The 25252-nt window shown below is 49.7% G+C and overlaps 1 protein-coding gene across 3 annotated transcripts; it reads right to left on the bottom strand.

Annotated features, from left to right (window-relative positions):
• Nucleotides 1-377: 377 nt before the first annotated feature.
• FBXO24 (F-box protein 24) lies at nt 378-16826 on the bottom strand. Of its 3 annotated transcripts, none has more exons than XM_075847343.1 (11): nt 16711-16824; nt 15678-15764; nt 15255-15329; nt 13076-13247; nt 11667-11911; nt 10218-10446; nt 9885-10037; nt 9694-9815; nt 8641-8772; nt 5886-6056; nt 378-750 (listed from the first exon to the last, which is right to left on the bottom strand). In XM_075847343.1, exons 1-11 carry the CDS (start codon nt 16753-16755, stop codon nt 397-399), a joined length of 1785 nt encoding a protein of 594 aa, XP_075703458.1. In that variant the 5' UTR covers nt 16756-16824; the 3' UTR covers nt 378-396. The 3 variants fall into 3 exon arrangements, with proteins under 3 accessions (XP_075703458.1, XP_075703459.1, XP_075703457.1); XM_075847344.1 differs by having other exon boundaries at nt 378-747; nt 16711-16823; XM_075847342.1 differs by having other exon boundaries at nt 378-747; nt 9694-10037; nt 16711-16826.
• Nucleotides 16827-25252: the final 8426 nt, after the last annotated feature.

The raw sequence follows: 25252 nt of genomic DNA, 5'->3' as shown, positions 1-25252 counted from the left end.
AGTGTAGCTGGCAGTACAGGGGGGTATGGGGGTATTTGGGGCAGGATCAGTGTATCTGGCAGTACAGGGGGGTATGGGGGTATTTGGGGCAGGATCAGTGTAGCTGGCAGTACAGGGGGGTATGGGGGTATTTGGGGCAGGATCAGTGTATCTGGCAGTACAGGGGGTATGGGGGTATTTGGGGCAGGCAGGATCAGTGTATCTGGCAGTACAGGGGATATGGGGGTATTTGGGGCAGGTAGGAGGCAGGATCAGTGTAGCTGGCAGTACAGGGGTTATTAGGGGCAGTACAGAGGGGTATGGGGGTTTTTGGGGCAGGATCAGTGTATTTGCCGGCGTGTCATTATCTCAGAATTTGTTCTCATAGATTTGAAGTCTTGTGGATCTCAGATTATTTTATTTTCGGGTACCCATCGTTTTTGCCCGCCCGTCCTGCCTGGTCTCCGCCGCCCGCTGTATCATGCCCAGCGCCTCCCACAAGCAGTCCTTCTGATGACCCTGCAGAGGTAAGCGGGTGATGAAGTCCTTGGTCTTGGCCACTCTCTCCTGGACACTGGTGCAGCGCAGCAACTGGTTCAGACATTCCTCGCAGGCCTGCGCTACCTCCGCGTCCAGCTCCTCGCTGCCCGGAAAATCACACCGGCTGCTGGGGATGTCACGATATCCAATGTGCTCCTCAGTGTCGTGACTGGACATGATATAGAGGCAGTCCCGGGTGGAGGAGATGCGGCGGGCACACAACGGGACCTGCTGGGGGACACGTTACATAATAACACAGTGATAACTAGATATACCTGCAGTCCTATGTAACACCACAGAACACAGTGATAACTCTCGGAGTACAGATAATGTAGTAGATGTTACCTGCAGTCCTATGTAACACCACAGATAACACAGTGATAACCCTCTGAGTACAGATCATGTAGTAGTGTTACCTGCAGTCCTATGTAACACCACAGATAACACAGTGATAACTCTCTGAGTACAGATAATGTAGTAGTGTTACCTGCAGTCCTATGTAACACCACAGATAACACAGTGATAACTCTCTGGGTACAGATAATGTAGTACATGTTACCTGCAGTCCTATGTAACACCACAGATAACACAGTGATAACTCTCAGTAGATGTTACCTGCAGTCCTATGTAACACCACAGATAACACAGTGATAACTCCCTGAGTACAGATAATGTAGTAGATGTTACCTGCAGTCCTATGTAACACCACAGATAACACAGTGATAACTCCCTGAGTACAGATAATGTAGTAGATGTCACCTGCAGTCCTATGTAACACCACAGATAACACAGTGATAACTCCCTGAATACAGATAATGTAGTAGATGTTACCTGCAGTCCTATGTAACACCACAGATAACACAGTGATAACTCCCTGAGTACAGATAATGTAGTAGTGTTACCTGCAGTCCTATGTAACACCACAGATAATACACAGCGATAACTCTCTGGGTACAGATAATGTAGTAGATGTCACCTGCAGTCCTATGTAACACCACAGATAACACAGTGATAACTCCCTGAGTACAGATAATGTAGTAGATGTTACCTGCAGTCCTATGTAACACCACAGATAACACAGTGATAACTCTCTGAGTACAGATAATGTAGTAGATGTTACCTGCAGTCCTATGTAACACCACAGATAACACAGTGATAACTCCCTGAGTACAGATAATGTAGTAGTGTTACCTGCAGTCCTATGTAACACCACATATAACACAGTGATAACTCTTTGAGTACAGACAATGTAGTAGATGTTACTTGCAGTCCTATGTAACACCACATATAACACAGTGATAACTCTTTGAGTACAGATAATGTAGTAGATGTCACCTGCAGTCCTATGTAACACCACAGATAAAACATATTGATGCAAACTCGTCACCCGTCATTCATTGCCAACTATCATTCTGTTTGTAGTCTTCCCTTCACTTTTAAACTACTAATCAGGTCAGTTGTCTTCTCTGTTCACTTTCTACTCACTCTTTCTCCCTCTGCACTCACTTCCTTCTCCCTACCACTCTACTCACTTCCTACACTCACTTTTTTTCTAGTCTCTCCCTCTCTACCCTCTTCATACCCTCTACTCACTTTTTACTCTTTCGACTCGCGACTCACTTCCCACTCTCTCCCTCTCCACTTCCTTCCTACACTTTCCCTCTCCAATCACTTCCTACTCTCTTCACCCTCTCCGTTCTCCCTCCCTACTCTCTACCTATTCACACCCCACACTCTTCTTTACTCACTTCCTACCCTTTTTCTCTCTATTAACTTTCTTCTCTCTCCTTATCCATTCACTACCTACTCTTTCTACTCTCTCCCTCTCCACTCACTTTCTTCTCTCTACCTCTCTAGTCACCTCCTACTCTCTTCCTCTTTACACACTTTCTTCTCCCTCCCTTTCTATTTACTACCTACTCTTTGTATTCTCTTCCTCTCTACTTACTACGCTCTTCCTCTTTACTCACTTCCTACTCACTTTACTCACTCCTGTTTACCTCTCTACTTACTTCAAAATCTCTCTTTATCTATTCACTTTCTATTTTATTCTTGTCTACTCACTTCCTACTCCCTCCCTCTCTATTTACTTCCTACTCTCTCTACTCACTTCCTATTCTCCACTTCCTACTCTCTCTTTCCGCTCATTTCCTACTCCATATTCACTCACTTCCAACTCTCTTGCTTTCTACTCACTTCTATTCTCTCCCAATCTATTTACTTCTCACTCTCTTCTCTACTAACTTCCTTCTCTCTCCCTATCTATTTAACTCATACTCTCTTCCCCTCTACTTACTTTTGACTCTATCCTGATTTAGTCACTACCTACTCTTCCTACTCTCTCCATCTTTACTCACTTCCTACACTCTTAACTAATTTTCTACTATTTCCCTCTACACATTTCCTACTCTCTCTCTGCCTCTCTTTTCCTCTCCTCACTTCCTTCTCTCTACCTACCCCCTACCTCTCCACTCACTTCCTTTTTTCTTCTAGTTTCTTCCACTTTATACTTTTCCTACTCTCTCCCTCTCTACTTACTTCCTTCTATTCTTTCCTTTTCTATTCACTTCCTACGTTCTCTACTCTCTTCCCCTTCTTACTCTCTCTCTCCACTTATTTCCTACTTTCTTCCTCTCTACTAAACTTCCTACTCTCTCTTCCTATCTATTCACTTCCTACTCTCTATATTATTTTCTCCTCTCTACTCACTTCCTATACTTTCTAATCAGGTCAACCCCTGCTCCTTCACACCCAGTACATCACCCCCTGCTCCTTCACATGCAGTAGATCAGTTTCTGCTCCTTTATACCCAGTAGATCACCCCCTGCTCCTTTACACACATTGTAGATCACCCCCTGCTCCTTCACATCCAGTAGATCACCCCCTGCTCCTTCACACAAAGTAGATCACCCCTGCTCCTTCACTCATAGTAGATCACCCCCTGTTCCTTCACACATAGTAGATCACCCTCTGTTCCTTCACACATAGTAGATCACCCCCTGCTCCTTCACACACAGTAGATCACCCCCTGCTCCTTCACACATAGTAGATCACCCCCTGCTCCTTCACACATAGTAGATCACCCCCTGCTCCTTCACACATAGTAGATCACCCCGGTGTCTCTGTAATGCCACCATCCTCCCCGGTGTCTCTGTAATGCCGCCATCCTCCCCGGTGTCTCTGTAATGCCGCCATCCTCCCCGGTGTCTCTGTAACTCCGCCATCCTCCCCGGTGTCTCTGTAACTCCGCCATCCTCCCCGGTGTCTCTGTAACGCCACCATCCTCCCTTGGTGTCTCTGCTTTAACGCCGCCATCCTCCCCGGTGTCTCTGTAACGCTGCCATCCTCCCTGACGTCTCTGTAACGCCGCCATCCTCCCTGACGTCTCTGTAAGGCCACCATCCTCCCCGGTGTCTCTGTAACGCCGCCATCCTCCCTGATGTCTCTGTAACGCCACCATTCTCTCCGATGTCTCTGTAACACCACCATCCTCCCCGATGTCTCTGTAACACCAACATCCTCCCCGGTGTCTCTGTAACGCCGCCATCCTCCCCGGTGTCTCTGTAACGCCGCCATCCTCCCCGGTGTCTCTGTAACGCCGCCATCCTCCCCGGTGTCTCTGTAACGCCGCCATCCTCCCCGGTGTCTCTGTAACGCCGCCATCCTCCCCGGTGTCTCTGTAACGCCGCCATCCTCCCCGGTGTCTCTGTAACGCCGCCATCCTCCCCGGTGTCTCTGTAACGGCGCCATCCTCCCTGATGTCTCTGTAACACCACCATCCTCCCTGACGTCTCTGTAACGCCTCCATCCTCCCCGGTGTCTCTGTAACACCACCATCCTCCCCGGTGTCTCTGTAACACCACCATCCTCCCCGTTGTCTCTGTAACACCACCATCCTCCCCGGTGTCTCTGTAACAGCACCTTCCTCCCCGTTGTCTCTGTAACACCACCATCCTCCCCAGTGTCTCTGTAACACCACCATCCTCCCCAGTGTCTCTGTAACACCACCATCCTCCCCGGTGTCTCTGTAACACCACCATCCTCCCCGGTGTCTCTGTAAAGCCTCCATCCTCCCCGGTGTCTCTGTAACACCACCATCCTCCCCGGTGTCTCTGTAATGCCACCATCCTCCCCGATGTCTCTGTAACACCACCATCCTCACCGACGTCTGGCCCAATGTCTTGGAGTTTTACTCTACTCTGATCTGTCCTTTCATCCTCACATTCAATCCATTGACAATCCAGTTCACTCCCCTGAAAAACAAAATCTCCAGCCTCCGTCCTTACCGCACCACTGACACTGCTACATCACTCATCCAGCCCCGATCATTTCTCACACCAACAACTGTAACCCACTACTAACTGGTGTAACGTTATATAAACTGGCTCCAGTCCACCATGAGCGCAGCAGTAGGGATCATTGCTCCTAGAAATATACGCATAACTCTCCTAATGGTCTTTGAAGCTTTTCACTATGCTGCACCTACCTACACATCTAATTTCTTTCTATGACCTACGACTCTCCTCCTCTCTCACAACATTATCATGCTCCTTTCTACATGACCACGCTGCGCCTATCCTATGGAACGCTGTGCCTCCCCTGCCTCTCTCTGTGCCTCCTCTGCCTCTCTCTGTGCCTCCCCTGCCTCTCTTTGTGCCTCCCCTGCCTCTCTCTATGCCTCCCCCTGCTTCCCTTTGTGCCTCCCCTGCTCCTCTCTATCTGCCTCCCCTGCCCCTCTCTCTGCAATTCTCTCTCTGCCTCTCCTACTTGTCCCTGTGCCTCCCCTGCTTCTCTCTCTGCCTCCCCTGCTTCTCTCTCTGCCGCTCCCTGATTCTCTCTCTCTCTGCCTCCCCTGCTTCTCTCTCTCTCTGCCTGCTCCTGCCTCCCTCTCTCTGCCTCCCCCTGCCTCTCTCTCTCTGCCACCTCCTGCTTCTCTCGCTGCCTCCCCTGCTTCTCTCTCTCTGCCTCCTCCTACCTCCCCCTGATTCTCTCTCTCTGCCTCCCCGATTCTCTCTCTGCCCTGCCTCTCTGTGCCTCTCCTGCCTCCCCTGCCTCTCCTTCTCTACCTCCCCTGCCTCTCCTTCTCTACCTCCCCTGCCTCTCCTTCTCTACCTCCCCCGCCTCTCTCACCGCCTTGGTTGCCTCTCTGCCTCTCCCCCTGCCTCTCTCCCTGCCTCTCTCTCTGCCCCCCCGCCTCTCTCCCTGCCCCCCTGCCTCTCTCCCTGCCCCCCTGCCTCTCTCCCTGCCTCCCCTGCCTCTCTCCCTGCATAGATCCCCTGTAGCTGTATATAATGGCATTTGATCACTTTTTTTATAGACAGAATAAAATTCATTTTCTGTCAGACGACCCAGCCGAATCTCCTCACCTTTAAAAGCAGCTTGACAAATGAGGGGCTTCCTTTAGGCCATCCTGGGAGTCGCCCCCCAGCACCGCACCCGCAGCCGTGAATTTCTTTCACAAAATCCAAGGAGGGCAGCAGGACTAATGTGTGGTTGAGTCCACAAAATATATCAATCGGGTTCCTTATATACTGAATCTATGGGGAAAAAGTGAGAGGACAACACTATGGACACGGAACAAGGCATGTTATTACCGAATGTTCTTATAAACAGGTGCGCCATCCGATAACTGGGAAAACAGAGGCCGGGTGGAGGGATGAGGTGGAGAGTAGAGGCCGGGTGGAGGGAAGAGGTGGAGAGCAGAGGCCAAGTGGAGGGAAGAGGTGGAGAGCAGAGGCCAGGTGGAGGGATGAGGTGGAGAACAGAGGCCAGGTGGAGGGATGAAGTGGAGAACAGAGGCCAGGTGGAGGGATGAGGTGGAGAATAGAGGCCAGGTGGAGGGATGAGGTGGAGAACAGAGGCCAGGTGGAGGGATGAGGTGGAGAGCAGAGGCCAAGTGGAGGGAAGAGGTGGAGAGCAGAGGCCAGGTGGAGGGATGAGGTGGAGAACAGAGGCCAGGTGGAGGGATGAAGTGGAGAACAGAGGCCAGGTGGAGGGATGAGGTGGAGAACAGAGGCCAGGTGGAGGGATGAGGTGGAGAACAGAGGCCAGGTGGAGGGAAGAGGTGGAGAACAGAGGCCAGGTGGAGGGATGAGGTGGAGAACAGAGGAACAGGTGGAGGGATGAGGTAGAGAACAGAGGCCAGGTGGAGGGATGAGGTGGAAAACAGAGGCCAGAGGTGGAGAACAGAGGCCAGGTGGAGGGAAGAGGTGGAGAACAGGAGAAGAAGAAGCAGCGGAGGAGCCGGTGTACACAGGAGGAGAAGAAGCAGCGGAGGAGCCGGTGTACACAGGAGGAGAAGAAGCAGCGGAGGAGCCGCTGTACACAGGAGAAGCAGCAGCGGAGGAGCCGGTGTACACAGGAGAAGAAGAATCAGCGGAGGAGCCGGTGTACACAGGAGAAGAAGAAGCTGCGGAGGAGCCAGTGTACACATGAGAAGAAGCAGCGGAGGAGCCGGTGTACACAAGAGGAGAAGCAGCGGAGGAGCCGGTGTACACAGGAGGAGAAGAAGCAGCGGAGGAGCTTGTGTACACAGAAGGAGAAGAAGCAGCGGAGGAGCTTGTGTACACAGGAGGAGAAGAAGCAGCGGAGGAGCTGGTGTACACAGGAGGAGAAGCAGCGGAGGAGCCGGTGTACACAAGAGGAGAAGAAGCGGTGGAGGAGCCGGTGTACACAGGAGAAGCAGCAGCGGAGGAGCCAGTGTACACATGAGAAGAAGAAGCAGCGGAGGAGCCGATGTACACAGGAGGAGAAGCAGCAGGTGTACACAGGAGGAGAAGAAGCAGCGGAGGAGCCGGTGTACACAGGAGAAGCAGCAGCGGAGGAGCCAGTGTACACATGAGAAGAAGAAGCAGCGGAGGAGCCGATGTACACAGGAGGAGGAGAAGCAGCAGGTGTACACAGGAGGAGAAGAAGCAGCGGAGGAGCCGGTGTACACAGGAGGAGAAGAAGCAGCGGAGGAGCCGGTGTACACAGGAGGAGAAGCAGCAGCGGAGGAGCCGGTGTACACAGGAGGAGAAGAAGCGGCGGAGGAGCTTGTGTACACAGGAGAAGCAGCAGCGGAGGAGCCGGTGTACACATGAGAAGAAGAAGCAGCGGATGAGCCGATGTACACAGGAGAAGAAGAAGCAGCGGAGGAGCCAGTGTACACATGAGAAGAAGCAGCGGAGGAGCCGGTGTACACAGGAGGAGAAGCAGCAGAGGAGCCGGTGTACACAGGAGGAGAAGAAGCAGCGGAGGAGCCGGTGAACACAGGAAGAGAAGAAGCAGCGGAGGAGCCGGTGAACACAGGAGGAAAAGAAGCAGCGGAGGAGCCGGTGTACACAAGAGGAGAAGAAGCAGCAGAGGAGCCGGTGTACACAGGAGGAGAAGAAGCAGCGGAGGAGCCGGTGTACACAGGAGGAGAAGCAGCGGAGGAGCCGGTGTACACAGGTGGAGAAGAAGCGGCGGAGGAGCCGCTGTACACAGGAGAAGCAGCAGCGGAGGAGCCGGTGTACACAGGAGAAGAAGAAGCAGCGGAGGAGCCAGTGTACACATGAGAAGAAGCAGCGGAGGAGCCAGTGTACACATGAGAAGAAGCAGCGGAGGAGCCGGTGTACATAGGAGGAGAAGCAGCAGCGGAGGAGCCGGTGTACACAGGAGGAGAAGAAGCAGCGGAGGAGCCGGTGTACACAAGAGGAGAAGAAGCAGCAGAGGAGCCGGTGTACACAGGAGGAGAAGAAGCAGCAGAGGAGCGGTGTACACAGGAGAAGGAGCAGCGGAGGAGCCGGTGTACACAGGAGAAGGAGCAGCGGAGGAGCCGGTGTACACAGGAGGAGAAGCGGCAACGGAGGAGCCGGTGTACACAGGAGGAGAAGCAGCAACGGAGGAGCCGGTGTACACAGGAGGAGAAGCAGCAACGGAGGAGCCGGTGTACACAGGAGGAGAAGCAGCAGCGGAGGAGCTGGTGTACACAGGAGGAGAAGCAGCAATGGAGGAGCCGGTGTACACAGGAGGAGAAGAAGCAGCGGAGGAGCCGGTGTACACAGGAGGAAAAGAAGCAGCGGAGGAGCCAGTGTACACAGGAGAAGGACACCTGGAGGAGAGCAGCGCAGACATGGGTCATACACAATGTCGCGCTACCTGGCAGGGGTCTCCTCTGTCAATCTTGTCCCCGGTTCCTAGTTGTCCAAAGCGGTTGTTTCCTTGCATGAATATTCTCCCAAATTCATCCACCAGCGCCAGGTGACTGTACCCGAGAGAGCAGAGCAGCACCTGAGGAGGAGCGGCCGCCATTAATCTCTAGATATATATATTACCTCACATTAATATCTGTTGGCATCTGCCGATTCTGCAGCTGGTGCCGGAGAAATCCTTACAATGCGACGGAGAAGTGGTTCCTATAGTCGTGGCATGGTATGAGGCCACGTGACTTATTTACACCTGTTTTTTCGCTTGTCTGTTCTTCACGTCTCTTATACAATTTGGCGAGCCCGGCGGGATAGTCCACCGTATGTGTACGACCAGGAGTACAACACGCTCCAGGACCTCCTTTATTACTAGTACTCTATGGGCACAGCTAGGTGGATGGCACAATATTATGGGTAACTGTTTATATTACTATGGTGCACCACCGTGTCTTATATAAATGGGCGTGTCCTATACAAAAGGGGAAGGCCATAAGGGAAAAAATTTGGTGCGGTGTTTCAGCCGGATTACTTTTACGCAGCATATCCACCTTGTGTGTGAACATAGCCTTATAATAAAGCTTGTTGTAAGGGGAAAAAGTGGGTTTTTCATATTTTTTTCTTGTGATTTTTCATGCTTTTTTTTTAAAAAAAAAAAATTTTTTTAGTCCCACTATTGGACTTTATTTGATTGCTTTTATAATACATTACAATACTGCTGTATAGCGCCTCTGGCAGGACCGGATAGTCATACACTGATGGTAACTGTCCGATGGTACCAGGCCCAGCACGGGCCTCCATCTTGCTACGCCCCACAGAGGGAAATCTACTGCAGCTAAATGCTGGTATCGATTTCCGCTATAATTAACGCCAGTTAACCCAATTTTAGGAAGCCACGCCCTATCCAAAAATCTCACTTCTCCGTTTTTCGACTTATTGTTGAAGCCTGCGGTATGTGGCGTATACAGTCACGGTTCTACATTTAGCGGGGACTACTTTTAGGGACTACCTTGCTGGGCAGAGATATTTCCAGGGGCATCTGTGTGTCCAGAGGGTCGAAGCCTTGAAGGGTCCCAAATAAATCCCTGTAGACGGTAGGAGAGTGAACCTCCAGGTATACAGCACCGCCATCTGCGGAGAGAAGACGTGTCACAGCGGTGCGGTCCGGAGACGTCGGGATCACAACTGCCATCATCTCACCTGTGATGTAGAGGACGCTGCTCTGACTACTGGACATCTGGGTTACGGACGGCCGGCTCGCGGACATTTTTCGCAGTCTCAGTTGGGTGGTGTAAGATCTCGGATGGTCAAGAGACAGTTCGTTGATGGCCACGCTGTAAACCTTTCCCTCCTCTAAAGAGACGGGAACAAAGGGTTAATGCGCTGGGGTCCGGGCTGGGGGGGAGAGGGGGTGACTTTGGATTTGGGTGAATTCGAAATTGATCGGATCGATTTCCTCATTCACCAATTCAATTTCCATATTTTTTTTACTCTAAGGAATGGGCGGGGCCTGACAACCTCCGGCAGCCGTACCTGTCAGCAGCAGCATTTGGCGGTCGGTCTCCACGCCCAGTAGGACGATCTTCTTGACTTTCATAGATGGGTGGAAGGTCATCTTGAAGATTCTCTGTCGGGTGGACTGGAGGTAGATTTCCACGCAGTCACATGGTCGTGACTCGTGATCGGCGTCTCGGACCTCCCGCGTGGCGAGGACGTACAGATACTTGCGGTGTAACGTGTCGTTCCTCGGGTCACTAGTGAACTTTGGGAGGAGGAAAGGACAAGGTGGTAACAATGGGAGGGGTTATATTATATGTGAAGAGGAGGGCTGTGGACTCTACAAAGTGATACCATGGAAATAACGGCATGAGGGTACTAGATGTTACCATGGAAACAACGCCATGAGGGGACTAGAGGTTACCATGGAAACAAACACCATGAGGGTAATAGACGTTACCATGGAAACAACGGCATGAGGGGACTTAGACGTTACCGTGGAAACAAACAGCATGAGGGTACTAGAGGTTACCATGGAAACAATGACATGAGGGTACTAGAGGTTACCATGGAAACAATGCCATGAGGGTACTAGAGGTTACCATGGAAACAATGCCATGAGGGTACTAGACATTACCATGGAAACAATGCCATGAGGGTACTAGATGTTACCATGGAAACAACGCCATGAGGCTACTAGAGGTTACCATGGAAACAACGCCATGAGGGTACTAGATGTTACCATGGAAACAACGCCATGAGGGTACTAGACATTACCATGGAAACAATGCCATGAGTGTACTAGACGTTACCATGGAAATAACGCCATGAGGGTACTAGACGTTACCATGGAAACAATGCCATGTGGATACTAGACGTTACCATGGAAACAATGCCATGAGGGTACTAGAGGTTACCATGAAAACAAACAGCATGAGGTTACTAGACATTGCCATGGAAACAACGACATGAGGGTACTAGAGGTTACCATGGAAACAACGCCATGAGGGTACTAGATGTTACCATGGAAACAATGCCATGAGGGTACTAGACGTTACCATGGAAACAACGCCATGAGGGTACTAGATGTTACCATGGAAACAACGCCATGAGGGTACTAGACGTTACCATGGAAACAATGCCATGAGGGTACTAGACGTTACCATGGAAATAACGGCATGAGGGTACTAGACGTTACCATGGAAACAATGCCATGTGGGTACTAGATGTTACCATGGAGTAGACATATCATAGAAACACTACGATGATAGATGTAACCATGGAAACAATACAATAGTAGATTACGTTACCGTGGAAACACCATGACAGTACCAGTAGTTGCTATGGAAACGTCACACTTGTTACCAGGGAAACACTAACGAGGGATGACACCATGGAAACGACAGTGAAATTACCGTGGGTTACAATGGAAACTAATTCGGCGACCCCTCCCCCCCGTAGAATACGGCTGATAATCGCGCTCACGTCTTTGACGGTCTGGCACAGCGCCGCGTAGTTCAGATGCGTTCTCCACTCTCTATTCACGAAGGTGACGCTGGGGTTTCTGACGCTGCCTCGGATGGAGAAGAGCGTTCCCGCGTAGTCCAGGACGCACAGGTTGTCCGCCATGGCTAAGAAGCGCTGGAAACCACTGGGGATGGCGGGGGGGACGGTGTTACCGCACAGACGATGGCGGCTGGAGAAATGGTGGAAATACATCCCCTTCGTGTCTGGAAAGAATAAGACGAGATGGAGGGTGAGGGTCTTATCCTATCAGTGACCGCCACCATGATGTGTGGCCCCTTCCTTCCGTCAGTGACCGCCACCATGATGTGTCCCCCTCCTCCCGTCAGTGACCGCCACCATTATGTGTCCCCCTCCTCCTGTCAGTGACCGCCACCATTATGTGTCCCCCTCCTCCTGTCAGTGACCGCCACCATGATGTGTCCCCCCCTCCTCCCGTCAGTGACCGCCACCATGATGTGTCCCCCCCCTCCTCCCGTCAGTGACCACCACCATGATGTGTCCCCCCTCCTCACGTCAGTGACCGCCACCATTATGTGTCCCCCCCCCCTCCTCCCGTCAGTGACCGCAACCATGATGTGTCCCCCCCCTCCTCCCGTCAGTGACCGCAACCATGATGTGTCCCCCCCCTCCTCCCGTCAGTGACCGCAACCATGATGTGTCCCCCCCTCCTCCCGTCAGTGACCGCAACCATGATGTGTCCCCCCCCTCCTCCCGTCAGTGACCGCCACCATGATGCGTCCCCCCCCTCCTCCCGTCAGTGACCGCCACCATGATGTGTCCCCCCCTCCTCCCGTCAGTGACTGCCACCATGATGTGTCCCCCTCCTCCCGTCAGTGACCGCCACCATTATGTGTCCCCCTCTCCTCCCGTCAGTGACCGTCACCATGATGTTCCCCCTCCTCCCGTCAGTAACCGCCACCATGATGTGTCCCCCCCTCCTCCCGTCAGTGACCGCCACCATGATGTGTCCCCCCCTCCTCCCGTCAATGACCGCCACCATGATGTGTCCCCCCCTCCTCCCGTCAGTGACCGCCACCATGATGTGTCCCCCCCTCCTCCCGTCAGTGACCGCCACCATTATGTGTCCCCCTCTCCTCCCGTCAGTGACCGTCACCATGATGTTCCCCCTCCTCCCGTCAGTAACCGCCACCATGATGTGTCCCCCCCTCCTCCCGTCAGTGACCGCCACCATGATGTGTCCCCCCCTCCTCCCGTCAATGACCGCCACCATGATGTGTCCCCCTCCTCCCGTCAGTGACCACCACTATTATGTGCCCCCCCTCCTCCCGTCAGTGACCGCCACCATGATGTGTCCCCCCCCTCCTCCCGTCAGTGACCGCCACCATGATGTGTCCCCCCCTCCTCACAGTCTAGGATGGTCTGTCTCCTCCAGTCTCCGGCCGCGCTCACGGCAGGTCTGCTCTTCAGACACAGGCTCCTCCACGTTCTCCGGCTGTCACACACCTGGTGCAGGTAACGACAGGTCTCCCCAAAGAACACCACGTCCCGCACTGATAGGAAGGAGATAATGTGCTCCACCTGGAGAAGAGAGGGTACAATGTCATGCTCCAGTCACACCCAGAGCTGCATCAAGAGCTCTGCTGTTACACCACGTCCCGCACTGATAGGAAGGAGATAATGTGCTCCACCTGGAGAAGAGAGGGTACAATGTCATGCTCCAGTCACACCCAGAGCTGCATCAAGAGCTCTGCTGTTACACCACGTCCCGCACTGATAGGAAGGAGATAATGTGCTCCACCTGGAGAAGAGAGGGTACACTGTCATGCTCCAGTCACACCCAGAGCTGCACCAACACATCTGCTGATACATCATGTCTTATACTCCAGTCACACCCAGAGCTGCACCAACACATCTGCTGATACATCATGTCTTATACTCCAGTCAGAGTTCTGCTGTTATAGCATGCCTTATACTCCAGTCACATCCAGAGCTGCATCAAGAGCTCTGATGTTACTTCATGTCTTTTACTCTAGTCACATCCAGAGCTGCATCAAGGGCTCTGGCGTTACACCATGCCTTATACTCCAGTCACATCCTGAACTGCATCAAGAGTGATGCGGTTCCATTATGTCGTATACTCCGGTCACATCCAAAGCTGCACCAATAGATCTGAAGTTACATCATGTCTTATACTCCAGTTACATCCAGAGCTGCATCAAGAGCTCTGCTGTTACATCATATATTATACTCCAGTCACATCCAGAGCTGCGCCAACAGCTCTACTGTTACATCATGTGTTATACTCCAGTCACATCTGCCGTTACATCAGGTTTTATAGTTCAGTCAAATCCAAAGCTGCATCCAAAATACTTCTATTCCATCACTCTAGTCACATCCAGAGCTGCATCCACAATTCTAAAGTTACATCATGTCTTGTACTCCAGTCGCATCCAATGCTGCATCCAAAATTCTGCAGGCTGCAGGGCTTTGCATTTTAGTGCTGCCCCCTACTGGCTGAGTGTTCATGTAATGTTTAGGCAGTAGCAGAAGTGCTACATCAACAGCAGGTTGCATTGCATCATGGGATTTCAGCTAAGGTTATGGGGTGTCTGTCCGTATAGTCTTGATTGATTTCACTGCAGCTGCATAGGTGACTAGAGTATAAGACTAAATGTAACAGCAGAACAGGGGCTGCAGCTGTGGATGTGACTGGAGGATAAGACAAGACGTAACAGCAGAACAGGGATTGCAGATCTGGATGTGACTGGAGGAGAAGACAAGACGGAACCGCAGAACAGGGATTGCAGCTCTGGACGTGACTGGAGGATAAGACAAGACGTAACAGCAGAACAGGCATTGCAGCTCTGGATATGACTGGAGTATAAGTCCAGACGTAATAGCAGAACAGGGATTGCAGCTCTGGATGTAACTGGAGGAGAAGACAAGACGTAACAGCAGAACAGGGATTGCAGCTCTGGATATGACTGGAGTATAAGACAAGACGTAACAGCAGAACAGGGATTGCAGCTCTGGATATGACTGGAGAATAAAACAAGACGTAACAGCAGAACAGGGATTGCAGCTCTGGATATGACTGGAGCATAAACCTAGACGTAACAGCAGAACAGGGATTGCAGCTCTGGATGTAACTGGAGGAGAAGACAAGACGTAACAGCAGAACAGGGATTGCAGCTCTGGATATGACTGGAGTATAAGACAAGACGTAACAGCAGAACAGGGATTGCAGCTCTGGATATGACTGGAGTATAAGACAAGACGTAACAGCAGAACAGGGATTGCAGCTCTGGATATGACTGGAGCATAAACCTAGACGTAATAGCAGAACAGGGATTGCAGCTCTGGATGTAACTGGAGGAGAAGACAAGACGTAACAGCAGAACAGGGATTGCAGCTCTGGATATGACTGGAGTATAAGCCCAGACGTAATAGCAGAACAGGGATTGCAGCTCTGGATGTAACTGGAATATTAGACATGATATAACTGCATGAACGGCGCAGGGGTGGAGTTGCAGACTTCATCATCTACATGAGTAGTCACTACTTCCTGCCCTGCTGGGCGCTCACCAGCTCTGCGGGCAGGTCTTGGAGGCCGGCGTTCCTTCCAGTAGTTGGCGGCAGGTCCAGGTAACGTCTTTTCACCTGGAGGGAGACACAGTGAACTCTCAGCTGCAATAAAGATTATCATCATGGGATGCTGAAATACTCTGTGCTGCTGGTGGACCCTGCTCCTCCCACTATATACTTCTGATTCTGTGATAAGCACACTGCTCTCCTGAAACCCTCTGTTCTGCTGGGGACCCCGCCCATTCCATTATAAGCTGATGTACCCGCGTTGCCAGCTCTACACTGGGCAGCTCAGTCGTTTTCTGAAACAGCGGGCGCCGGCGTCCGTGTATATAATCGACTGGTTCTATTATCGCCACCGATGGTGGTGACGGATGGTCACATGGTCTGATCCCACGTTGATCACCTGACCCCGCGACTCACCAGTAAGTGACTGTCAGCGGGCAAACGCTCCTCGCCTCGGTGATCGGTCGGCCATCTTGTATCGGTCGCACATCCGGGTTCTCTGTCCTGCCGGTGACATAACATAATCATGCGCTGCCGTACGGAACAAGTGTGACATGTGACGTACAAGTGGTGAGATACCTGCAGTGTAAAGCATGGTGGAAGAGATGTCGTTGGGTACATACCACTTTTCTGATAACTTTTTGCTCGGTTTTTGGGGAGGTGAGGTGACCAAAAGACAGCGATTTTAGAAAAAAAAATTCTTACGTTAACATTGGAATAGACTCCATGGACGCGGCGATACAAGTTTTTTTATTTGTTTTTTTACGAAAAATGGGAAAAACTTTTTTCATATATTTGTAAAAATGTTATAATTAATAATTTCAGGAGGACCAAGATGGCCGATGCGATGACAGAGGGGGGAACTCTTTGTAATCGCTATTGACTGCAGCATCTAATTGGTTAAATGGTTAATGTCGCCCCTATTAGGACACCCTCGAAAGCGGATGGGGCGGTTCAGAGGAGAGCGACTGATACAGATGGAGGGGACTGCGGTGTTTCTAATGCTCGGCACTTGACTAGGGGAGACATAATAGTGATGTCCGGGACCCAAAGACCACCATATAATGTCTATGTAAGGAGGGGCAGTAATATCGGGGACCCCCCGCCTCCTGCACTTAGCAACCAATCAGATCATAGCTTTGTTTCTCTAACCTGCAATATGATTGGTTGCTGGCAGTCACATGTGGGGCACTGCTGGGCGTAAACAGACACCACATGAGACGCTTTATTACCATGGCAACTGATCACCCAGGAGAGGATAGAAAATGAAAGCAGCGATCTGATTGGCTGGCGAGCACATTTTCGTGTTTCAGGTTGCGCCAATTTGTCACGGGGTGAATAAAAATTGATCAGCCAGGTTTGGGATTGGATTTTGGTGAATGTGTGGGAATGATAGGAGTAGCGATCCGCTCATCTCTGGTTGCTGTAGTAACGGCTGTTGCCTGCAGACCTGTGATGGCGAGCGGCGGCGGCGGCGGGCCTTCCTCTTCATCATCCTGTCACGTGATTAGCCAAGCTGGACTCTCTGGGTTGTGGGACTCGTTTCCTGTCCGCAGCTCTATGTGTTCTGGCTCCGGCATTGTGACATCATCACAGCTGTTGTGCTCGCCACTCTGTGCAAGTCTTCTCTGCCCATTCCATTACAGGGTCTGGCAATGGCCAGATTTACCTATAGGCCTTGTAGGCCTGTGCCTAAGGCGGCCTTAAAGGAAAGGGCGTGCGATACAATCCTTAAAGGGGTGGGGTTAATGCAGATGTGCTCCAAAATGGGAAGGTTTTGTGGGCGTACCTGAGCAGATTGGGGGTGGGGTCCACCGTCCGCGCTAAATGTTATGACAAGCACGCCGCAATGTTCTCACACTTTACAGACGTACATAGAAGTGGCCGGCGCGGTGGGCGGAGTCCTGAGATGTAAACCCGATACTGAATCTGGTGATTACAGCAAATGTTGTGCCCATAGGAAGCATTAAACAGCACAAATTGATGCGCCAACGCCATGAACAGCCACTATGCCAACTGCGCAACGTATGCCGTTCACTTACTTTAGAGAACAACACACTGAAAGTGACTGAGGGTGAGGAGAAGGCAGTGACTACCTGATCATTCACGTCTTCTGCCCTGATGGGTCCCTTATGGGCTCAAAAAAATCATGTTATTCAGTGAGGTTCGTAGCGGAGGGGCGGCGCTGTGACAACCTCCCAGTAACCAGTAGATTCTTTTATTTAGTGAGGTTCGTAGCGGAGGGGCAGGGCTGTGACAACCTCCCAGTAAGTAGTAGATCCTTTAATTTAGTCAGGTTCGTAGCGAAAGGGTGGAGCTGGGACAACCTCCCAGTAACTAGTAGATCCTTTTATTAAGTGAGGTTTGTAGCAGAGGGGCGGGGCTGTGACAACCTCCCAATAACCAGTAGATCCTTTCATTCATTAAAGTTCATAGCGGAGGGGCAGGGCTGTGACAACCTCCTAGTAACCAGTAGATCCTTTTATTCAGTGAGGTTCGTAGCAGAGGGGCGGGGCTTTGACAACCCCCTAGTAACCAGTAGATCCTGTTATTCAGTGAGGTTTGTAGCGGAGGGGCGCGGCTGTGACAACCTCCCAGTAACTAGTAGATCCTTTTATTTAGTCAGGTTCGTAGCGGAGGGGCGGAGCTGGGACAACCTCCCAGTAACCAGTAGATCCTTTTATTCAGTGAGGTTCGTAGCAGAGGGGCGGGGCTGTGACAACCTCCCAATAACCAGTAGATCCTGTTATTCTGTGAGGTTCGTAGTGATGGGGCGGGGCTGTGACAACCTCCTAGTAACCAGTAGATCCTGTTATTCTGTGAGGTTCGTAGCGGAGGGGCAGAGTTGGGACAACCTCCCAGTAACTAGTAGATCCTTTTATTAAGTGAGGTTTGTAGCAGAGGGGCGGGGCTGTGACAACCTCCCAATAACCAGTAGATCCTTTCATTCATTAAAGTTCGTAGCGGAGGGGCGGGGCTGTGACAACCTCCTAGTAACCAGTAGATCCTTTTATTCAGTGAGGTTCGTAGCAGAGGGGCGGGGCTTTGACAACCCCTTAGTAACCAGTAGATCCTGTTATTCAGTGAGGTTTGTAGCGGAGGGGCGGAGCTGTGACAACCTCCCAGTAACCAGTAGATCCTGTTATTCAGTGAGGTTCGTAGTGGAGGGGCGGGACTGTGACCACCTCCCAATAACCATTAAATCCTTTTATTCAGTAAGGTTCATAGCAGAAGGGCGGGGCTGTGCCAACCGCCCAGTAACCAGTAGATCCTTTCATTCATTGCAGTTCGTAGTGGAGGGGCGAGGCTGTGACAACCTCCCAGTAACCAGTAGATCCTGTTATTCAGTAAGGTTCATATCAGAGGGGCGGGGCTGTGACAACCTCCCAGTAACTAGTAGATCCTTTTATTTAGTCAGGTTCGTAGCGGAGGGGCGGAGCTGGGACAACCTCCCAGTAACCAGTAGATCCTTTTATTCAGTGAGGTTCGTAGCAGAGGGGCGGGGCTGTGACAACCTCCCAATAACCAGTAGATCCTGTTATTCTGTGAGGTTCGTAGTGATGGGGCGGGGCTGTGACAACCTCCTAGTAACCAGTAGATCCTGTTATTCTGTGAGGTTCGTAGCGGAGGGGCAAATACAATTTGTATTATTTTAGGGGTCTGGTCGGGGGTCTGTATTAGTTTAGGGGTCTGTATTAGTTTAGGGGTCTGGTCGGGGGTCTGTATTAGTTTAAGGGTCTGGTCTGTGGTCTGTATTAGTTTAGGGGGTCTGTATTAGTTTAGGGGTCTGGTCTGGGGTCTGTATTCGTTTAGTGGTCATGTCTGGGGTCTGTATTAGTTTAGGGGTCTGGTCTGGGGTCTGTATTAGTTTAGGGTGCTGGTCCGGGGTCTGTATTAGTTTAGGGGTCTGGTCTGGGGTCTGTATTAGTTTAGGGGTCTGATCTGGGGTCTGTATTAGTTTAGGGGTCTGGTCTGGGGTCTGTATTAGTTTAGTGGTCTGGTCTGGGGTCTGTATTAGTTTAGGGGTCTGGTCTGGGGTCTGTATTAGTTTAGGGGTCTGGTCTGGGGTCTGTATAAGTTTAGAGGTCTGGTCTGGGGTCTGTATTAGTTTAGGGGTCTGGTCTGGGGTCTGTATTAGTTTAGGGGTCTGGTCTGGGGTCTGTATAAGTTTAGAGGTCTGGTCTGGGGTCTGTATTAGTATTGGGGGGTCTGTGTTTATTTTGGGTATGATAAAGGGGGTCATACACAATATTTGTGATTTAGTCAGGGGCGTGTCCTCTGTGAATGGGCGGGGCACTTCATCCCTGATGTCTCTTGTCAATATGGCAAATAATGCATGAAGCAGGTCAGCCGCTTCTTTCCTAACATTAACCCCTCCATCACCAGCACCTGAACCTTTACTGACAATGAGATGACACAGGGATGTAATAAGAAGTTACAATAATAATAATAATATTAATAAGAGGATGAATAATTATCACTATTAGGCTGAGTTCACACAGGGAGAATACGCTGCAGCTCCCTGTGCGCTGCAGTGAAGTCTGCTCGAAAAACCGCACCAAAGTGTGGTGCAGTTTTTTACCCGTATTGTCCGCTGCGGAATTGTAGGAGATCGCTGCAGTCTGTGATTGGCCTGTGATTGGCTGCAGCGGTCACATGGGATGAAACGTCATCCTAGGAGACCGTGCTGGAGGGAGGAACACAGACTCCTGGGTAAGTATGAGATTTTTTTTCCCCGGAGTTGCGTTTGCGGCGGAATGTCTGTGAACCTGTCGCAAAAATCGCAACATTTGCTATATGACGCGGCATTTACCTTCCCATTGAATTCAATGGGGAAAACCCGCAGCAAATAAGCGGCGTTTACGCAAATACAATTGAGATGCCGCGGAATAAAATTCCGCACCGCAGGTCCATTTCTAAGCGTTTTCTCCGCTCAGTATTTACACAGCGCATGGATGGGATTTGTTTTATCTCATCCTCTTTGCTGCTACTGGATTTGCTGCCGATTTTCCGCAACTAATGTGTGGACTGACCCTTGGGGCCTATTCACACCAACGTGAATCTCGTCCGTGTGCTGTCCGTCCGTTGATATCAATGGGGCTGTTCACACACACGCGTGAGCTTTCACATAGCGCGTGTCCGCTGCGTGAAACTCACTGCATGTCCTATATCGGTGCGTTTCACCCACCTGGCTGCCCAGTGGCGTAACTACCGCCGTAGCAGCAGTAGCGGCTGCTACGGGGCCCATGGCCGGAGGCTCCGCTAGCTGACGCTATGGCTGCTACAGCGGGACGCCACTGAACACTACGGCAGAGCAGGGAGGTATCTCCCCGCTCTGCCATTAACTGGTTCCCGACCGCTGGCTGTATTTTTACGGCCAGCGGTCAGGGTCCTTAAAACCCGAGCCATAGACTTTCTACGGCTCGGGTTTTAACTTGCTGCCCGCGCGATCGGGCAGCTGAATGTCGGGTCTCCGGCTGTCAGTGACTGCCGGGGACCCTGAGGAGAGGATAGAAGCTTTCGCTGCTTCTGTCTTCTCTGATCACTTGTACACAGCGCTGAATGCGCGCTGTGTACAGGAATAGAGACAGCAGCAGCGGCGCTGTCTCTATTCCTCCCGGTGATCATGTGACTGGTCACATGATCGCCGGGTGCCGTTAGTGGCAGACTGTTGCTGGGTCTTACTAGACCCAGCACAGCCCTATTAGTGACAATCGTCACTATGAGAGGGCTGATTTCCCCTGTAACTGGGGCTGCTGTGCAGAAACATGGTGTAAAAGAAAGAAAAAAAATAATAAAGTAAAGTGCAAAAAAAATGTAAATAATAAATACACATAAAATACCCACCCCAAAAAAAACGTTCCCCCCGCCAATCATTGTTGTAACGCTAGCGCTGACCCAATTACCCTAATATAGACATGTAATATATTAAAATTTACGGTAGACAATGACGATTACAAATAAAAGGTCTATTTTAAGGTAAAACTATGTTATTACCAAAAAAAAAATAGCTGAAACGTAAAAAAGCTTATTTTTTTATTATTATTTTCAAACTTTATGAATAAAAATTCTAAAATAACAAAAAAGGTGTGTATAAAAACGATAAAAAATGAAACCTGCATTATCTACGGAAAAAACTTCGCAAAAATCACGTCGTTAGCCCAACAAATAAAAAAGTTATAGCCATTTAACGAACACGTGCTAAAAAGGGCTAAACGGTGTCTGGTCCTGAAGGCGCAAAATAGAGCAAAAGACATGTATCCCCCCCCTCTCCACAGGACATGTATCCCCCCCCTCTCCACAGGACATGTATCCCCCCCCTCTCCACAGGACATGTATCCCCTCTCCACAGGACATGTATCCCCTCTCCACAGGACATGTATCCCCCCCCCTCTCCATAGGACATGTATCCCCTCTCCACAGGATCTCCACAGGACATGTATCCCCTCTCCACAGGACATGTATCCCCCCCCCTCTCCACAGGACATGTATCCCCTCTCCACAGGACATGTATCCCCTCTCCACAGGACATGTATCCCCTCTCCACAGGACATGTATCCCCCCCCCTCTCCACAGGACATGTATCCCCTCCACAGGACATGTATCCCCTCTCCACAGGACATGTATCCCCTCTCCACAGGACATGTATCACCTCTCCACAGGACATGTATCCCCTCTCCACAGGACATGTATCCCCTCTCCACAGGACATGTATCCCCTCTCCACAGGACATGTATCCCCTCTCCACAGGACATGTATCCCCCCCCCCTCTCCACAGGACATGTATCCCCTCCACAGGACATGTATCCCCTCTCCACAGGACATGTATCCCCTCTCCACAGGACATGTATCCCCTCTCCACAGGACATGTATCCCCCCCTCTCCACACGACATGTATCCCCTCTCCCCAGGACATGTATCCCCTCTCCACAGGACATGTATCCCCTCTCCACAGGACATGTATCCCCTCTCCACAGGACATGTATCCCCTCTCCACAGGACATGTATCCCCTCTCCACAGGACATGTATCCCCCCCCCTCTCCACAGGACATGTATCCCCTCTCCACAGGACATGTATCCCCCCCTCTCCACAGGACATGTATCCCCTCTCCACAGGACATGTATCCCCTCTCCACAGGACATGTATCCCCCCCTCTCCACACGACATGTATCCCCTCTCCCCAGGACATGTATCCCCTCTCCACAGGACATGTATCCCCTCTCCACAGGACATGTATCCCCTCTCCACAGGACATGTATCCCCTCTCCACAGGACATGTATCCCCTCTCCACAGGACATGTATCCCCTCTCCACAGGACATGTATCCCCTCTCCACAGGACATGTATCCCCTCTCCACAGGATCTCCACAGGACATGTATCCCCTCTCCACAGGACATGTATCCTCTCTCCACAGGACATGTATCCCCTCTCCCCAGGACATGTATCCCCTCTCCACAGGACATGTATCCCCTCTCCACAGGACATGTATCCCCTCTCCACAGGATCTCCACAGGACATGTATCCCCTCTCCACAGGACATGTATCCCCTCTCCACAGGACATGTATCCCCTCTCCACAGGACATGTATCCCCTCTCCACAGGACATGTATCCCCTCTCCACAGGATCTCCACAGGACATGTATCCCCTCTCCACAGGACATGTATCCTCTCTCCACAGGACATGTATCCCCTTCTCCATCACAAACCTCGGACTTCCGGGGTCTGTGTCGGCAGCTCCGTAGAAATAAATGGAGCACCGGTCGTGCTTGTGCGCATGCATGACCAGCGCTCCTTTCATTTTTATTGAGCTGCGCAGACGCCGGAAGTCACAGGTTTGTCATGGAGAAGTTCAGGGGACTTTCGGTCCCCCGTTCCCCCTATCGCTGCCAGCGATCACTCATGTATCCCCTATCCTGTGGAGATCCTGTGGATAGGGGATACATGTCTTTTGTAGGACACACTGTAGGTCGCATTTTTTTGGGAGGGGGTACGCTGTATGGCGTTCCCTACAGGGGGGGGGGTGGCTGTATGGCGTTCCCTACAGGGGGGGGCTGTATGGCGTTCTCTACAGGGGGGGGGCTGTATGGCGTTCTCTACAGGGGGGGGGCTGTATGGCGTTCCCTACAGGGGTGGCTGTATGGCGTTCTCTACGGGGGGGGGGGCTGTATGGCGTTCCCTACAGGGGTGGCTGTATGGCGTTCTCTACAGGGGGGGCTGTATGGAGTTCTCTGCAGGGGGGCTGTATGGCATTATCTACAGGGGGCTGTATGGCATTATCTACAGGGGGGCTATATGGCGTTCTCTACAGGGGGGCTGTATGGCGTTCTCTACAGGGGGATGTATGGCATTATCTACAGGGGGGCTGTATGGCGTTCTCTACAGGGGGATGTATGGCGTTATCTACAGGGGGGCTGTATGGCGTTCTCTACAGGGGGGCTGTATGGCGTTATCTACAGGGGAGCTGTATGGCGTTCTCTACAGGAGGATGTATGGCGCTATCTACAGAGGGGGGGCTGTATGGCGCTATCTACAGGGGGGGGCTGTAAAAAAGGCCCTATCTACAAGGGGGGGGGGGGTTGTGTGACACACAGGGGAGAGGGGGGCCCCAGTCAAAAGTTTGCTATGGGGCCCAGTCTTTCCTAGTTACGCCCCTGTAGCTGCCCATTGAAATCTGATCTGTCACTCTCGTGTGAATGTAGCCTTATTATTATTGTCATTTATATTATTATTATCATCATCATCACTATTTTATTCATTTTATTATTATTATATTACTATTATCACTATTATTATATTATTATTATATTATTATTATTACGATTATTATTTTATTATTGTTATTACGATTATTATTATTATTATATTATTATTATATTATTATCACTATTATATTATTATTATATTATTATCACTATTATATTATTATTATATTATTATCACTATTATTATTATATTATTATCACTATTATTATTATTATATTATTATCACTATTATATTATTATTATATTATTATCACTATTATATTATTATTATATTATTATCACTATTATTACTATATTATTATCACTATTATTATTATTATATTATTATTACTATTATATTATTATTATATTATTATTACTATTATATTATTATCACTATTACTATTATATTATTATTATATTATTATTACTATTATATTATTATCACTATTATATTACTATCACTATTATATTACTATTATATTATTATCACTATTTTATTATTATATTATTATCACTATTATTACTATTATATTATTATCACTATTACTATTATATTATTATTATATTATTATCACTATTATATTATTATCACTATTACTATTATATTATTATCACTATTATATTATTATCACTATTACTATTATATTATTATCACTATTACTATTATATTATTATCACTATTATATTACTATTATATTATTATCTATATTATTATTATAATATTATTATCACTATTATATTATTTTATTATCACTATTATTATTATTATTATATTATTATCACTATTATATTACTATTATATTATTATCACTATTATATTATTATTATTATTATATTATTATCACTATTATTACTATTATATTATTATCACTATTATATTATTATTATATTATTATCACTATTATATTATTATTATATTGCTATCGCTATATTATTAGCCTGATTTCTGTGCAGGTGATTAGAGCGTGTCCGATAGGTCACACCAGCTGTCAATCATAGACTCAGCGATTGGACGAGTGCCAGGTGGGTGGGATCATGGAGGAGCAGATATATTTCATGGTACCACTTAGTTCCGTTAGTGACAGAGGAGGCGTGCCCAGTTTTTTTGCCTCATGTAAGTGGACAAAAGATGATGAGGGCGGGGCCAATAGGATGGAATTCCGTATAATCCGTTAATGAGAGGCGGGTATTCTCTTATCTTTACGCTTATTGGCTGACATATTGTTGTCATTCAGGACGGATTT

The sequence above is a fragment of the Rhinoderma darwinii genome (assembly GCF_050947455.1).
Source record: "Rhinoderma darwinii isolate aRhiDar2 chromosome 3 unlocalized genomic scaffold, aRhiDar2.hap1 SUPER_3_unloc_2, whole genome shotgun sequence".
NCBI lineage: Eukaryota > Metazoa > Chordata > Amphibia > Anura > Rhinodermatidae > Rhinoderma > Rhinoderma darwinii.
The sequence above is the reverse complement of the archived record's forward strand: the minus strand, read 5'-3'. Positions and strand labels throughout refer to the sequence as shown.

Bases quoted from the DNA above. Each gene is read 5' to 3' on its own strand.
- FBXO24 (XM_075847342.1), bottom strand. From the start codon at position 16,755: ATGATGAAGAGGAAGGCCCGCCGCCGCCGCCGCTCGCCATCACAG. The intron at 15,330-15,677 runs GTGAGTCGCGGG...GTCTCCCTCCAG, and splicing joins CCGCTGACAGTCACTTACTG to GTGAAAAGACGTTACCTGGA. The intron at 10,038-10,217 runs GTACGGCTGCCG...CCGTCTCTTTAG, and splicing joins CCAAATGCTGCTGCTGACAG to AGGAGGGAAAGGTTTACAGC.